General features: G+C 43.7%; 1 protein-coding gene across 1 annotated transcript; it reads right to left on the bottom strand.

Moving 5' to 3' along the window:
* Window positions 1-351: 351 nt before the first annotated feature.
* Window positions 352-15,280, bottom strand: snx18a (sorting nexin 18a). Its single transcript, XM_080036894.1, has 2 exons — window positions 13,324-15,280; window positions 352-1,847 (listed from the first exon to the last, which is right to left on the bottom strand). The coding sequence occupies exons 1-2, from the start codon at window positions 14,906-14,908 to the stop codon at window positions 1,594-1,596; spliced, it is 1,839 nt and encodes a 612-aa protein (XP_079893020.1). The 5' UTR covers window positions 14,909-15,280; the 3' UTR covers window positions 352-1,593.
* Window positions 15,281-15,665: the final 385 nt, after the last annotated feature.

Genomic DNA, 15,665 nt, shown 5'->3' with positions numbered 1-15,665 from the left:
GGGCCAGATGTCCCAGATGGCTCGGGGCTGTCAGCAGATCTACGTGCCGAGTGTGAGCATGGAACACTGACACGGCACACACACCAGTCCCTCCAGGGACGCAGCCAAGGAAACCTGCAGAGCTGCACACTTTGCTCTCTTTTTGTCTCACTGCCATGGTAAAATGGCAAGGTGGCCACAACACATGGGTCGTATAAATTCTACAGGCTGCAGAGTCCCTGAGGCACCGTTAAAAAAGAAAATGTACTCGTCAGCACATTTTTACTCTTTCCCAGACATATATTGAGTCTAATCAAATGGAAAATGAACAAAAGACAAAAGTAAAAACAGCAGCTTTTTGTGAAGGAGGAATTTATTTTGTGTCCATCTCAATCTCTTCATGATGCAACCCATCATCATAAAGGTCAAAAACGGCAGTACAGCTGAACTGTCTAGAAGTTTGCTAATAGAAAAGACTGCATTATTAAAACAGGTGAGGAACCCTCTGAACGCTACCCCCAAAACCTAAGCTTGAAAACCAACGTCATGAATTCATGTGCTCGGCATAGTAAGTGTCCATTATACTCGTCGCTTGCATTCTACGGGGCTTAAATCAGCACCAGTCTGGCTGTGCCATGCGTAAGGCAAAGGGTTCCCTATTGTCAAAGCAGGTAATCCTCTCTTGATCCCGATTGGTCACACTGTGAATGTTGACAAATCAAATGCCTGGGGGTGACTGGGGGGAGGAAAAGAAAAACGTCCCGAGCAAACAATATTATCTCCCATGTAAGACGCTGCCCTCGTTTGAAGCACCGGGATATGAAAATGTGTAGCTTTGTCAAAACAATTTGAATATATTTCTATATATACAGTATATAAAGCTTTTTTTTTCTAGTTACTAGTAATAAAAATGACCGGAAAGATGTATTCCCAAGGCACATATAGACAGTGGCAGCGAGGAGACTGTAAACATGTTGTCCTGTTTGTCCAAAGAGAGAGAGAGAGATAGCAGCCAGGGCTTGAGTGTTTCCAGAAGGCAGTGTGTCAGCCACTGGAGTGTCGCTGCTCTTAGGTGTGGCAGTCGCTTGTGAATAAAACCAGTCAGTTTAAAACAGTGCAGTAAGGCTTAAGAACACTTAATATATGAAAAGCTTCACTGGTTGTATAGCAGCAGGTAGCAGCAGATACAAGGTTCTCTCTCTCTGTAGGTCATAACATTGAATGGATTGAATTCACCCACGGCACCGGACCAAGTGATAATCATTGATTCTCATTCAATCTAAAGGCTGTTTGTTTGTTTTAAAAAGTTATCGGAACTTTCATTAAATTACACGTCCTCTCTTAAAAGAAGGACATCCATCCAGTCCCCCCCCCACCCCCCACTAAAATGTGTCCAACACACACAGAAACCTGGATTGGGCAGAAATGTCTTTATTACTGGAGTGTCATCATCTCCTTGACTGTCCCTCCCTGCAGGATAAACAGTGTTCAGCACCGTGTGGCACCGGCAGTTGGTTTTCCTAAAACTCCACTGGCCGGCCGAGGGAGGTGCGTGGTTGGTCCACTGATCACCGAGGTCTAAACCCCTAGACGAGCTGGGACAGAGCCATCCATTTACGCGTCGTCATATTTGTGCAGTGCCTCCTCCAGCGTGCCGGTGATCTTCTGGAAGAAGGCGATCTGCTGCTGCAGGTAGTGCTGCATCTGGGCCTTGAAGTCCCTCACTCTCATCTGGTGGAAGTGCTGGATCTCAGCCAGCGTGGCCACCGAGATGATGTTGCAGCGATCGTCTATGCCTTCCGCCTGCGCCCGGTCCATCTTGCCCTCCTCCACGTGCTTCTTGCTCTCTTTCACCTTCGTCAGGGCTCCTGTTTTCGGGGATGAAATAGAAAAAATAATAATCAAGATTTATTTTCATCTTTTAAAAAAAATTTTTTTTAAAGTTCAGTTTTAAAAGTGCTGGTGTGGCAAAAACAGACCACAACTAAGAATTTTTTAACAATGTTCCTTCCTTAATAAATGAAAATCCTTTCCTTAAACCTAACATTTAACTCAGCCGACAGGGAAATTAATTCCAAATCATATTCTTGGCCGTTTATATTCAAATACACAGCTTGACAATGAGATTAAAACTTCACAGAACAGGCTGAAAATAGTTAGATGAACAGTTTGTTCCAAACTCCCTGAGAACCACGTCTGTGTCTATAGTTAGGGATTGTGAGGAGGCCCGATTCTAAAAATATCTATTACATTAAGTCACTTCAAAGGCCTTTTATAAACAACCATTTAAGGGGATTTTGCTGGCAGTTTGCTACGATTTACGAATGATTGTTGGCTATTTCAGGGACTAAGTATGGACAACTGTCCACTTACAAGAGTGTTTTGTAAGACTTATATATTCTTTAATGCTGATGTCATGGTTGAGCAATTCCAGTCTGTTAAACCCATGGACCTATTATAAACATTAAACCTCTTCCCCGAAACAACTATTGTCTAGATAATAGCCTAGCAACTGTAGCTAGGCACAGCAGGCTTTAGACTTTAACAACCAAACTCATTTACGGAAAATAATGTTCAATTGCTCACACACCAGTAAGACCTCATCTTAAGACCTCAATTTCAAAGGGGGGCGGAGCTTAGAAACAAGTTAATTGTTGTCTTTCAAGTACATTTTGTCCAAACGCTCACAATCTTTAGGGACGTTTGATTCTAACATTTAAACTACATGGACTGCTTTTTGAGCTCATCTGTTGGACATTGCTTGGAGCCCTTCAGGTGAATTTGAATAAACCATGACAAGGTCAGATGCCAGCTCTGCTACACATTTAACAAGAAACTTAATCTGGCAAACAAAAAACTTCAACCATTGAGCATATCACACTCATAGTGAGAGAAACACCCCTGAGGTTCCACTCTTCCAGGAAGAGCTTGTCGTCACTGTGCGTGGTGGACTCTTGTGGCGTACAACGATTGAGACACAATGCTTTACAAACCTCACAATTTTGACACGTCAACTGTCACAGCTGCTGCTTCCTATAGAAAAACTCTGCAGAGTTCTGCGTGCTGCAGAAATAAGCCTTCAGCAAATACCAATAGCAAAAGAAGAAAGTAGCCTAGCAGACAGATGGCCTGACGGGAGCAGAAGGCATGATCAAAACCACCAGCAGCTCACGCCACATGACTTATCAAAAGTCTGACATTTTCTGGCCAGTTGGGGAAAAAATGTCACGAGCAATAAGTATCGAGTTGAGACGCAAAAGGAACTGACAGGATATGACTTTCTGTCTGATCCAACTACATTAAAATGACACAGCTGGATTCACAGCGTGCCTGTATGCGTGTTAACTTATCGTCTCAGCGTTTCTTATGGCTCTTGTCTTTAGGAATTTGTTCTTGTCAAATGATTTAGCAATTTGATTTGTAGCCAAACGAATAGGGGTTTCAAATGTTGCCGTTTCAATTAACTTTACAGGACATTTGATATTCTAAGAATAAGCTGGTGGTAAGGTCAGACATCCCATTGCTAGTGTGTAACATAAAGTACGTTTTACTAGTTCCAGTGGCAAATTCAAATTAAACCCATTTGATTTGTCAAACTTCCTTGACACAGCAGCAGAAACAGTGGTTGGCTCAGTACTTTGAAACACACAAACCCTGACAGACAGACCTTGTGTTCCGATACCCATACTTCCATGCTATTTTTAATGCCAGCAAAAGATAACGGATGTCCCAATTTGTGCATGTCAAATGCGGTATGCCAAAAGTACAGTTCTCCTACTACAATTCATATTTTGCAGTATGCTATCAAGCCTGTTTTTTGGGTTATACATTCTAACCTACAGTCGTCTGCACAGCCAAAGTTACGTCACATCGACATATCTGCAGAGAAAGAACAACCAGCGATGCAAAAGATAAATAAGAAAGAGGGTAAATGTTCAAGATTCACTGTTATGAAAAAGAAGTATGTCCCAATTGTTTGCCTACTGCATGGAAACTACATGCTTTTTAAGGGCAGTTTTAGTATGTAGTATAGAAAACATAAGTATGTGATTTGGAACACAGGCTTAGTGTGAACACTGACGTTGTGTAAGCTTTCAAAGCGACACAGACATCATGTATTAAGGCGAAAGTAATTCCATGCATGGCATAACCAGCTGACAGGCAACGTCATCCCAAAGTGCGTGCTTCAGGGGTGGGGTTAAAAGGTGAAACGTGTGCCCTTAAGGCATGCAGGAAAACTTTTTGTATAGGTCTTTCATGAGCTTTTCAAGTCATTATGTGAGCTTAGTCACCGGCCCTGTGCTGAAAGACTGATTCAGACGGCTTGTTTCCTGAAATGTGAGACCGCAGAAGACACACTGACCTGGCCCTACACCCTTTTGGCTTCCTTATACACTCAAAGTGAACAGTGAATGCTTCATGACTGACTGCAGTCTTCTTCACAACTCACGACACTCAGCATGTAAGGCCATATATAACAGCAAATAAGACACAAATATGCTGACAAAATCCGTCCCCCTCTCCAAAAAAGACATTATCTTCGCCCTTCCCCCAAAAATCTGCCCAGTTTGCCTTCTGGCTGCTGCTGCTCCCTCAGCCGCAGTTTAACCTAGATCTTTCAAACTCATGTAATGCACAACATATTGAACACGACAGAGGGCTGAGCCAAAAAGATAACAGGGGAATGGAGACGGGGTGGTGCAAAGGACAGACGGGAACAAACACAGCTGTCCAAGGACTTAAATGCCTATCCCAAAGGTGTTTTACAGCACCTTTAAAGGTCTCTGGTTTCTTGCAGGCTAATGGACTGAGCAGGGATAATTGTTACCATGGAAACATTATGAGAAAAGGACGAGTTCAGTCACAGATGATTGTGTCAGCAAACCATAATGTAGGGACTAGGGAGGAGCCACATCATTTACACAGCTGCTGCAAGAAAACCAACAAGGGGCTGCGATTTGAGTCCACATTTCAAGAATAAAGTGGATACAATTTCTAGAATGGAATCGACAGGTAAAGTTGGAAAGATGTGGCAGATTCAAACTTCCGGTTTTAAGTAAATTGTTATTGAAACACAAACGATGGATCTTTAAGCTAGAGTAATAATATCAGAAAGTTGTGTTTATGAGTTATTGATCCCCGAATTTTGAATCTGTCGACATCTTTCCAGCTTTACCACAGTCTGGAACTGTCAAGTTTATTCTCGACATTGTGTTGCGTTTTGTCTTTTTTCTCAAAGTGCGTCATTATACAAAACTTGCTGCTCTCAATTAATTTATCTGCCATGGCCCTTATACTCTTCAGTGTCACACTATACATTTAAATCCATCTTGATGCACTGTGCTGAAGACTGGGAGCTTGGAGGTGGCATGGAGCCCTCCTGGACTCACTGAAGGCTGCCACTTCAGCTCTTATGTAATCAGCACGGTTACACAACATTGGATAGTGGCCTGAACAACCAGCGGCGGCAGGCAATCCCCATCTAATCACTCCACCGCCTCGGTCAAATATTTGTGCTGGGGAGAGGACATTTAAACGGCCTGTGACTGTGACGATGCATCAGACAGACCCGTTTGACAGCGTTTGGACTAAGGGAGTGTAAACTGAGAGCCTGACTCAGCAGGACAATCTGACATCTCTGCAATTGGGCGCTTTCCCCTCAACTTTCCTGCCATTGTTATATCACTTCATGTGGCGATTAAACTGTGATGAGATCAGACAAAATGCAGCTGCTAGCAATGTGACCCATAGATAAAAATGAACAGTTGGGGAAAATGTGAGCAGATACGTGATACAGTCACAATGGGAATGAAGTAGGCCAAAAAAGCAGCTCACCAACTGAATGACTTATTAACCTAACCTTCATTCGTTGTGTTCTGTATGCAGCATGCTCTTAAAGGTGGAGTCAGAGATGTTGGGCATTGCTTCGATCCCTAAAGGTGAATTTGAATAAACCATGACAAGGTCAGATTCCACCTCTCCGACACATGTAACAAGAAACTAAATTTTGCAACAACAAATAATACAAAAAAACTCCAACCTTTGAGCATATCACATTCAATAAGAGCACACACAGTATGTAAAGGTGGCGGATCGTGAGGAGATATTCACTGATGTTGACAAAGAGTGATTTCGTCAACAATCATTCTCCAGAATCGCTGACTTCATCTTTAGGAAAACAGATTGTAGGCTGTTCACATATTGTGATTGGATTAGCAAGTAAATGTGATTGATTACATTTAAGTTTTCATTAAAGTTTGTCAATGTGTGCTCCTCTCTGAAAATAGTCTATTTTGTTATCCTGATAAAGACTTGGCGTCTGAGCCTTTTTTGCATGTAGAAGTGGGTGGGACTCTTGTTATTTTACGTATACTTTTAATCGACTATTATTTCAGCTGATGTGGTAACATTGCACTAGTCCAAAGTTAACAACTTTTCTTGTAAGAAGCGCTTCAGGCAAGGTCAATATTGTCACACGGAGTAAGTGTTTGAACAAGAGCTTAAGGCAGCATAACCGGTTCTATTTCACTATTCAAGTGACACATGACTATATGAGCTGTGATTATAAATAGAGATTGTTTTTTTTCATTTACATATAAGCTACTGGAACAATTACTTCGTAGAGAAGAATTTATTCGATCAAAACATTCAACACCCTTTCCCCCCTCTTGAATAATGCTATAAAACTATAAAAACAAATGTAGCTTATTTTGTAAATGGCTAAACCAGTTAACCTTGTCTTTGAATTGAAAACAGTGAAATATTTATAAGAAAAAGCTGCTCCTCCCTTCCTGTTTCTCAAGAGCTTAAAAGGGGAAGAAACAACAAAGCCAGTTGCCGTCTTGGCCGCAATATCAGATTAGGGACAAAAATAAAAGGATGTGAAGCTGAAGCTCAATTTGTTTTTGAAAGCGACACCAGATATGATGTCAATATCATTGTCCCGGTCAAGCTCTCTACACTAATGGCTAATGGGGGTTCCTGAAGAAGGTGCAGATCAATGGTGTGATGGTCAGTGTCCCTCTGTGGGACAGATGGGATCAAATGAAACACCTGCCTTGTGTCTACTCTGAGGTCCTTATGAGACAGATACACAGAGCTAAAAATTGAATTCATTAGCTGATAAGCATACAGTCTGTGCTGATAAGACTGACAGGCATGGCTGGACTGACCATCTGGCATTGTGGGCCGGCGGCCTTTTGGGCCGACCCGGGCCGACGAGGTTCAATTTAAAAAAATAAAAAATAAAAATAAATCTGGGCCCCGCCCGTCCCATCCATGGCCGGCCCGGCCCGGCCCATGTCACACAGCCGTGGGCCGAGGGCCCTTCCCTCTCGGCCGCGCAGACTGTCAACTTAACCTGAAAGGCCAATGACATATTGGCCCATTCATCATGATTGGTTCTGGACCGGGCCTGGACCAATCACACACACAGCGGAGGGCCGAGGTCCCGCCCCTTGGGCCTCGGCTGTCAATCACTCAATCAAGTCACGTCACTAACAGACAGAAAAACAATTCGAGAAAAACGGAGATGAAAAGGAAAGGAGACAGTTGCTGGACTAGTGGTAAGAAGTTGAAAATAAAGTTATGTTGAGAACAATTATTTGTGTAGCTTGCTGAATTTTAACCAACACAGCATGTGTACAGTTTGCCAACAGCTAGCTGCTTGCGTTAACATCATGGATAGAGCCATTTATAGAGCCAGGTCAAAGTGGCTATTTTAGCTAATCACCTACTAAACATTTGCTAGCTCTCTTGTGGTTTTTAAGAGGAGTTAAATAGCTGTTGTTGGTGTATTGAAAGAGTATCATTACTTTGCTAGCTGATCAACATGTCATTAAAGTGAGGAAGCTGTCAGTGTTTGCTTCTTGCTGTAGCCTACTTATTCAGTATAGTGGATTTAATAATGTTTTACTTAAAAATACTTTTCTGTACTGATTGTTGACATGGTTAAACATACTTGAATTTTATTTATTTTATATATAATTTAAATGCAATTTAAAAATACAGACTGTAATTTGACCTGACCATTAAAATATATTAATATATCACAAAGTTAACAGTAAATGCAGAAAAGTATATTCACTCAATATGCAACATAAAGATGTCACACTTTCTCCTTTCACAACACTTTCAGTGTTTGAGGCATTAGGCTTCTCTTTTTTAGAAACATTCAGAAAATTAGACCACCACAGAATTGTAGCCTACTTACTTTTTACAAGCTGTTGAGTTTCTTTTACTAGACCTGCTTTCTAGACCATCATGTAGGCCTACTTTAGAATAATACACATACATTAGACCATTACTTTTGTACACTTTTTTCACATTGGTTTACTTAGTAAAACAACAATTTGTGCATTTTGCCTGTATAAATCTATTGTAATGGATCTTTCCACCTCTTTAACTGATACATCCTTAAAACCTCAATCAATTGTGTGTCTCTCCTCATTTATGAAACAGGTTGAGCCACCATCCACAGAGGAGGAGTCTGTCGAGAGAGAGAGCAAGGAGCAGGAGGTTGATTACTTTGTCTGTCCTGAGCCTACCATGTTACAGGTATTTTTTGAGCACCACCCACAACAGAATTAGCCTGGTCCTACCAGACCATCGTACCTCATTTCATTTGTACAGAAGGTCTGGAACTGCTCTATTTGGCAAATGTTCACTCACTTAGAGGCGGGTGTCTGTTGAAGTTTAAAACTATTGGATCTGCCCAGTGCCACTCTGGATCAGCCACCAATCGCATAACGTTTGGTCGCAGCATTCAATTGAAACTGGAGCGCGACTTCGACGTCATCGTTCTCAGCCACTCGCTCTGTTCGCTGATTGGACGGCCGAACATTTTCCTGAGCTCAAACACGTGAATTCACCGCAGCCCCAGACTGACTACTGAAGGGAAAATGAAATTTGGGGAGAAGTAGGTAGGCGGACGGAGCCAGGCTACAACAGAATACTATAGCTACTATAAAACTTTGTAAATTATATTGTATTATATGTCTGTACACTTGTTCAAAATAAACCAACATTTTAATTTAATTCAATGGAACAGTCATCTTTAAGGGACCGTGATAAATGTGTTCTGGTGGGTGGTCGATCAATTGTGGTGGGCCGGTCTGGGTCCAAAATGCCAGGGCCAATTTTTGGTTCCAGTCCAGCCCTGCTGACAGGCAATGCTTTGACAGGTTCCCCCTAAAAAAGGTTCACTGGTATAACTGCAAGACCTCAAAACTGTAAAAATGAAAAACACATGAAACTCAAAATTCCAAGGCAACTTTCTTCACTAGATTTTTTAGTTTTGTGGCCACCTAAAACTCCTAAGTCTTCCTACATTTGATCCAAACAATTATCTTTTTTTGAGATAACTTATCATAAATTGGTAATGTAACTTCCAAGTCTGGAGTTCTTCATACTAAGACTTTCAAAAAGTAAACGTTGTGGCAACTTTTGTGGAAAAGAAGAATGACAAAGATTGCTCTCACCGTCAACCCGTTTTTGATGGACAATACAGGGGACATAGAAAACCTGAGACCCTGTTCTTTGCACGAAGCATACTCACAGAACTTGGCCTGGCCTCAAACCTTAACCTATCATTTTAAGTTTTGCCACCTTAATTTAAGAATGTAGACACACTTTACACAATACACTTCATAATTATAGTTGAGATAAATAATTTGATATAGTTTTAGTTTAAAACAAAATTAAATATTTTTTGTTTACTTTACCAAAAAACATATTTTTTAAGTGAAAGGATAACCTCTCAAATTGGGGTAATGTCCAACATTATCAGGCTCAACTTATACTGCTAAAGTAACCATTGTTACCATTTGTCTTTCTGCCTGACTTCAAATCTTTATTGTCGCTGCACCAATGCAGGGCTGCAGCACGACTCAGTCCTGCCCGGCTGGCCTAGTTGGTCCAGTGAGTTTCAGTGCGACGACTTCTGTTGCGGAAATGTGCACTCAGGTTAATGACAACAAAGGATGTGGCCTAGCCACTCGTCTGGGACGCCTAACCAGGAGAAGACAGCAATAAAAGCTTGCCTCACAACAGGGGAATAGCACATGGACATTTCCTCCAGCAGTTTATCAGGAAAGACGCATTGAAAACCCAGCAACAGGTGGCATGGACACACGCACAGGGATGGAAAAGGAAGTGTTTTATTCAATATATGAGGAGGAAATGTGAGAAAAGGGGCAAAGGGCCAGGGCAAACCCAGAGCATGTTCATGGCCGGTGTTCATTTCAGTCCGTCGCTGCACAGTATTTTCTTCACACAATGACATGCCATTGAGATTGAAGTTAAGCAAGGGATGTTTATGTCTTCATTAAAAAAACTCCTTAATTTCACTGATTGCACTGCAGTATAAACAGTTGTCAGGTGCCAAATGATTGTACAAGACCTTGAGGTGAGTAAACAACATCAGTAGACTTCAGAGCGTGAACGTAGAGCACCTTTTGTGGTGGTTATTTGCATTTAATACTCCCCCGAAAACGTGTAGGCAAGCTGATTAACAAGCGGCCATTCAGTTGGCATGAATGCAGCATAATAAATTCCTTTTATAGCCCCTCAGAGATACCGGCACACTGTGATGCCAACAGGACTAGCAGTACAAGTGGCCATACACAGAACGTCTGCTCGTACTTGACTAAACTGGCATGAATTTGCTTTTTTTTGGTACTTTAATTTTCTTAGGAATGGGAAAGAAATTAGGAAAGGCTTCTTCACTTACAAAATTATTTTGGCCCTCTTAAGAAAACAAACGAAATATAACTGGCCCAGCCTGAATTAAAACAGGTATAGAAGCTACACAGGCTCAGTCCACGGAAAAAAACAAGATGAGATCAAAGTCCTTTTGGATTAAATATGCTGCACGGGGCTCTCCTTTCATCTGCTGCATGGGCCTGGCTCTCCCTCCAGCTGTGTGTTTCCACTCTCACAGGTTTGCTGAAGTTTCACCAAACAATTAGGCCTACGTCATATTTTTTCCCCTTTAAATCAGTATTTTTCTTATCTGTGGAATGTATTAACGGCTGTGTCACCTTATTTGGGGCTGCGTGCAGCCTACGTGGCAAACTGGATTTGGGCTGACTGATGGGAAGGTTGTGTCCCACTGCAGCCTTAACACAGTCTGTCCTGTCCCTCACCCCACCCCACTCTGCCCCCAGTGTTGTCTATTATGGACTGAATGGGCGCAGTGTTTATATTATAAGGGACCTAAAACGATCAACCGAGATGTCCACAGGCAAGTTGAGGGAGTCGGCATAAGTCACCATAAATGTTTTAAAACGGAACTTGTATCTTTACTTAGTCAATTTGGCATGTTATAGTTTAGAAGTCATTATTTTTGGACCCATGTGCCTGTTAAATTTGTTTCTGGTGTAAATCCACAGCCAAGGCTATGTAAACAGGTATGTAAACAGGGTATGTAAAATAAGGGTCCCACCGTAGCTATAGCATCACGCCTGTTTTCAGATCCTAGGCTGTTGTATACACTTGATTTTTTTTCAAAACACACACAGTACTGACGGGTGGATCATCGTGAGGAGATTTTCACAGATTTGAACAAAAAGTGATTTCGACAACAAGCATTCTCCAGAATCGCTTACTCCACCTTTAAATACTGGAGAACACAGGGAGATTTTTTTTTTAATCTAAAGAGCCATGTGGTTTTAGTAAATTAGGGTACTAGGACAGAATAGATTGCATCCAATGAGAAACCTTAATTCACCTCATCCTCTACTGTTGCAGCACTGTAAACAGCACCTGTCTAAGATACAGTTCTCTGTTTCCATTTGTTAGTGATCGTAAAGGTTTATGTTTCACGTGAATTGAAGAGACATCCACTATATGAAAGCACAAAGCTACACAAATTGGAAGACGTGTTCAGAAAGCTGTCAGTCTGGTATAACCTACATGGAGAACAACAGGTTGGTTTGAGTTGAACGTTTCCTTTCAGATCCTCCTTTTCTCTTTCCTATCAGAGGGAAGCCACTGTGCCACGCTCCCACATACCGTAAACAGCGAGTGAGAACATCCCTTTGAGCACGAGTTGCCACAACGCCGGGGCCTCTTGCGCAACAGTGTTGCCTCTCATGAATGTGACATTTTACCACACAATGGCAACAATCATCGAGGTTAAAGTCATGTAAGCTGGATGGCCTAGATTAGTGTAACATTGACTTTTTGTGCAAAAGATTATCAAACATGTGGACACTCATTTGTGAAGGAATGCGCTGCAAATTGTAATCCTGCGTCAGTGTTGTGACTCGAGAAGCCATGTGGGACAAGAATCTTCCCTCCCTCATATGCAATACTTCACCCGTAATGGAAAATGAAACACACAGCCAAATCGGTCGCCGCCCACACTGGGTCAAAACAGAAGCACGTAAACTCATTTCTCCAATGCAAACAAGACCTATTTGTTTTGCAAAGTCACACACAAGCTATTGTCGGGACCTTACTGCAGTCTGCTGTTGACAGGTCTAACATTTTAAAGCGCCTGTAACAAATTATGTTGTTTATCCTTCTACAGCTGGCAAACACTTGTGTCTTTACTTTGAAGCCTGTTGATTGCACCTCAACCTAACGTGTGTCGTGTGGTGGGAAAGTAAGGTTTGGAAACTTGTTTTATGATCCCAGAGGTGCCATATAATTTTTTTTATATGTATTTTAAATCAACCAGAACATTTTACTGAGATTAGTCTCCTAAAGTGTTGTACTGGGATTTGAATTGTGTGAATCTTTTACATATTGCCCTTGTTGTTCAGTTTACTGTTGGGTTTGTGCTGACTATAACATTAACAGATTATCTTCTTCCCTTCAGTCTCATTTTTCAAAAATAATAGTTTTTAAAGTTTAGAAGAAATGCAATCTTATCTTTTAAAAGGTTTTTAACAATTTCGGTCCTGGTGTCATTAAAGGTGCAGTCAGCAATTTTGGAGAACGCTTTTTGTAAAAATTAGTGCACATATCCTCACCATCCGCCACCTGTCCATACTGTGTGAGCGCTGAAATGTAGCCTACTGTTTAATACACAGCCTAGTCCCTGTTAACAGGCATGTTTCTAACAAAACTGTGCCTCTTTCTTTACATTGCCTACCCTTTGTTTACCTACCCATTTATAGAGCCTATGCTGTGTAACACTGGATTTCTTTCAGCGCACACACAGTACGGACAGGTAGTGGATTGTGACAACAAGCGGTCTTCAGAATTTCTGACTCCACCTTTTAATAAAAGAAGCAAGAAATATTAAAAATCTTAATAATTTGACTCCTGTGAAAGCCTCCTTGTGCAAAACGAGTGTGAGATGTAAAGCAATGTCTGTGATAGTGTTGCATTCTTTACCTTTCTGGACATGGATAATGTCTGGGTAGTTTGCCAGGTGTCCTTGGTAAAGAGCTAACAAATCCATGATGGGGTCCAGATCCTTGCGGGGCTGCTCGGCGAAATACTCCCCGATGGCTTCGTACGCGTCCCCCGTGAAGGAGATGGCCTGGTTGAGTCCCACCGAGTAGGCCTGCTGGTCCATCTCGAAGGCCTGGCTGAGCACCTTGAAGGACAGGCCCACCTTCTGGTACTCCTTCTTGAAGCCCGTGATCTGCTTGCGGGCGAACTCGTTGACGGTGGCGTTGAGCTGCAGAGCGCTGTCGTCCATCCTCTTGGTGAAGGCCTTGAAGCCGTCGATCTTGCTCTCCACCTCCTGGAAGTCCAGCGGGGCGGCGGGCGTGCTGATGGTCAGGAAGAAGTTGGCGCCCACCATCTCGTCCTTCTCCGCCTTCCTCTTGCCCTGCTTCCAGGCCTTCTCATCCGTGCTGCTGCAGCTCAGGAAATGCTGAAAGACGTCGCAGCGGGCCAGCACCGGGTGGCTGGTCATGTGGTTCATCCACCACACCAGGCCCTTCCTCCGCTTGGAGATGAAGTCCTCCTCGAAGCGCCCCGTTGCCTGCTTCTCGGGGATGTGGGGCACCGAGATGACGGGGAACTTCTCCACTAGCCGCGCGTACAGCCAGTCGAAGTGCTTGTACCTGCGGTTGACCTGGGTCTGCGTGTGCGTGGGCGTCAGCTTGTAGGAGATGTAGCTCTTCATGCCCTTGAACTTGGTCTGCTTGGTGGGGTCGTCGATGGTGCAGGCGAACGGGTACGGGTTCTCCTGCCACTCTGGGCCGTACTGACCCATCACCACGCAGATCTTATCCCCGTCCTTCACGAAGCCAGCGGCCTCCCCGAGCACAAACGCCTCCCCTCCGGACTTGACGAAGGTGGAGAACCGGTTCAGGTTCCTGCTGACTGTGGCTGAGCTCTTTGCCTGCTGTGCGTTGCCTCCTCTTGACATTGAGGATGTTGACACTCTGTAAGTGGAAGGGCCATTACCTTCAAAGTCCTGATACCTTCCTCCCACGGTCCCTGGCTCGTCTGCAACAGTCGAGCTGTCATCCCAGTCGTCGTCCCAGTCATCGTCGCTCCCTTGGCTGGCCTGCTGGTAAATGTGCTGCTGTTGTTGTTGATTTTGTTGTTGTTGTTGTTGTTGTGTTGGGGCTGAAAAAGTCCCAAAACCAGGCGGTGTAGTGGACGCTTTAGAAAAGTTCTCAATTTTACTCTGAGGCTTTTGGGAGCCGTCAAAACCTCCTGATGGGACGTTTGCATATCGGGAGTCTGGGTAAGACGTGTCCCCTCCAGATGTGCTGCTGCTGCTGCTGTTGTTGTACGTGGTGGTGGAGGTGGTGTTGGACGCAGTGGCGGCTGCGTCGCTCCTCATGATCTCCACGTAGGACGCGGGGAACAGACCCCTCTCCCCTTTGCTGTTCACCCCCTCGAACCAGCCGTCGATGTCCTGCTCGCTGTACAGAGTGAGGACCTCGTTCTCCTTCACAGACACCTCCCCGGGGTTCTCGGAGTTGAAGTCGTAAAGCGCCTTGGCTCTGAGCGCCATGATTCACAGCTGGAGGAAAGACAGCGGAGGGCTAATTTATGGGCTGGCCGGGCCGGGGCAGGACAGGACAGGGGCAGCAGCCGGGGCAGCCAGGCTAGCTCAGGCAGGCAGCCCACCCGAGACAAGCCTACTCTTTTAAAAAAAATAACTCCGCGTAAAAACTTCTCGCGTGTAACTATAGCCTTTATTGTTTAAATCCCGTTTGTAGCCCTTACCGCGCGGTCCCACTCCCTGCCCCTTGGTCAAACCTGAGAGGAAGCGGTGGCGGTCTTAAATCCAGAGGTTGCAGTGTAGGGGAAACAGGAGCGGAGGTATGTTCTGCTACAGCAACACTAATCTGGGCTCCTCCACTGTCCCTCGGACGCTTGTGCCCTCACGCGCTGCGCAGCAACCATACATCGAGTCGAGTCGAGCGAGCAGGCTGGATAATCGAGGGCGGAGCTACAAGATGCTGCGATCCACCCAGACAACACAAATCCGCCGCCTATTAATGAGTTGGTCCATGCTGTGACTACTGCCTGCTACAATGTGACACTGCGGACTTCTTAAGTTCCTCATTGCCCAAAACATGTTCTCATGAGAGTCAGCCTCACCAGCAGCACCAAAAGATGTTTTGACCCATTTAGTAGCTTAGTTGCCTTCTTGTAATCAGGCAGTGAAAAAAGGTGCTTCCTCATCACACCAATGCCAACAATTATTAAACCTATTTTTCATTGTTATAACAGTGTCCTAAATGGTAGCTACAGCCTCGAACATA

This window comes from Ammodytes marinus, assembly GCF_949987685.1.
Source record: "Ammodytes marinus genome assembly, chromosome: 2".
Classification (NCBI taxonomy): domain Eukaryota; kingdom Metazoa; phylum Chordata; class Actinopteri; order Uranoscopiformes; family Ammodytidae; genus Ammodytes; species Ammodytes marinus.
This window is presented reverse-complemented; position numbering and strand designations above follow the sequence as displayed.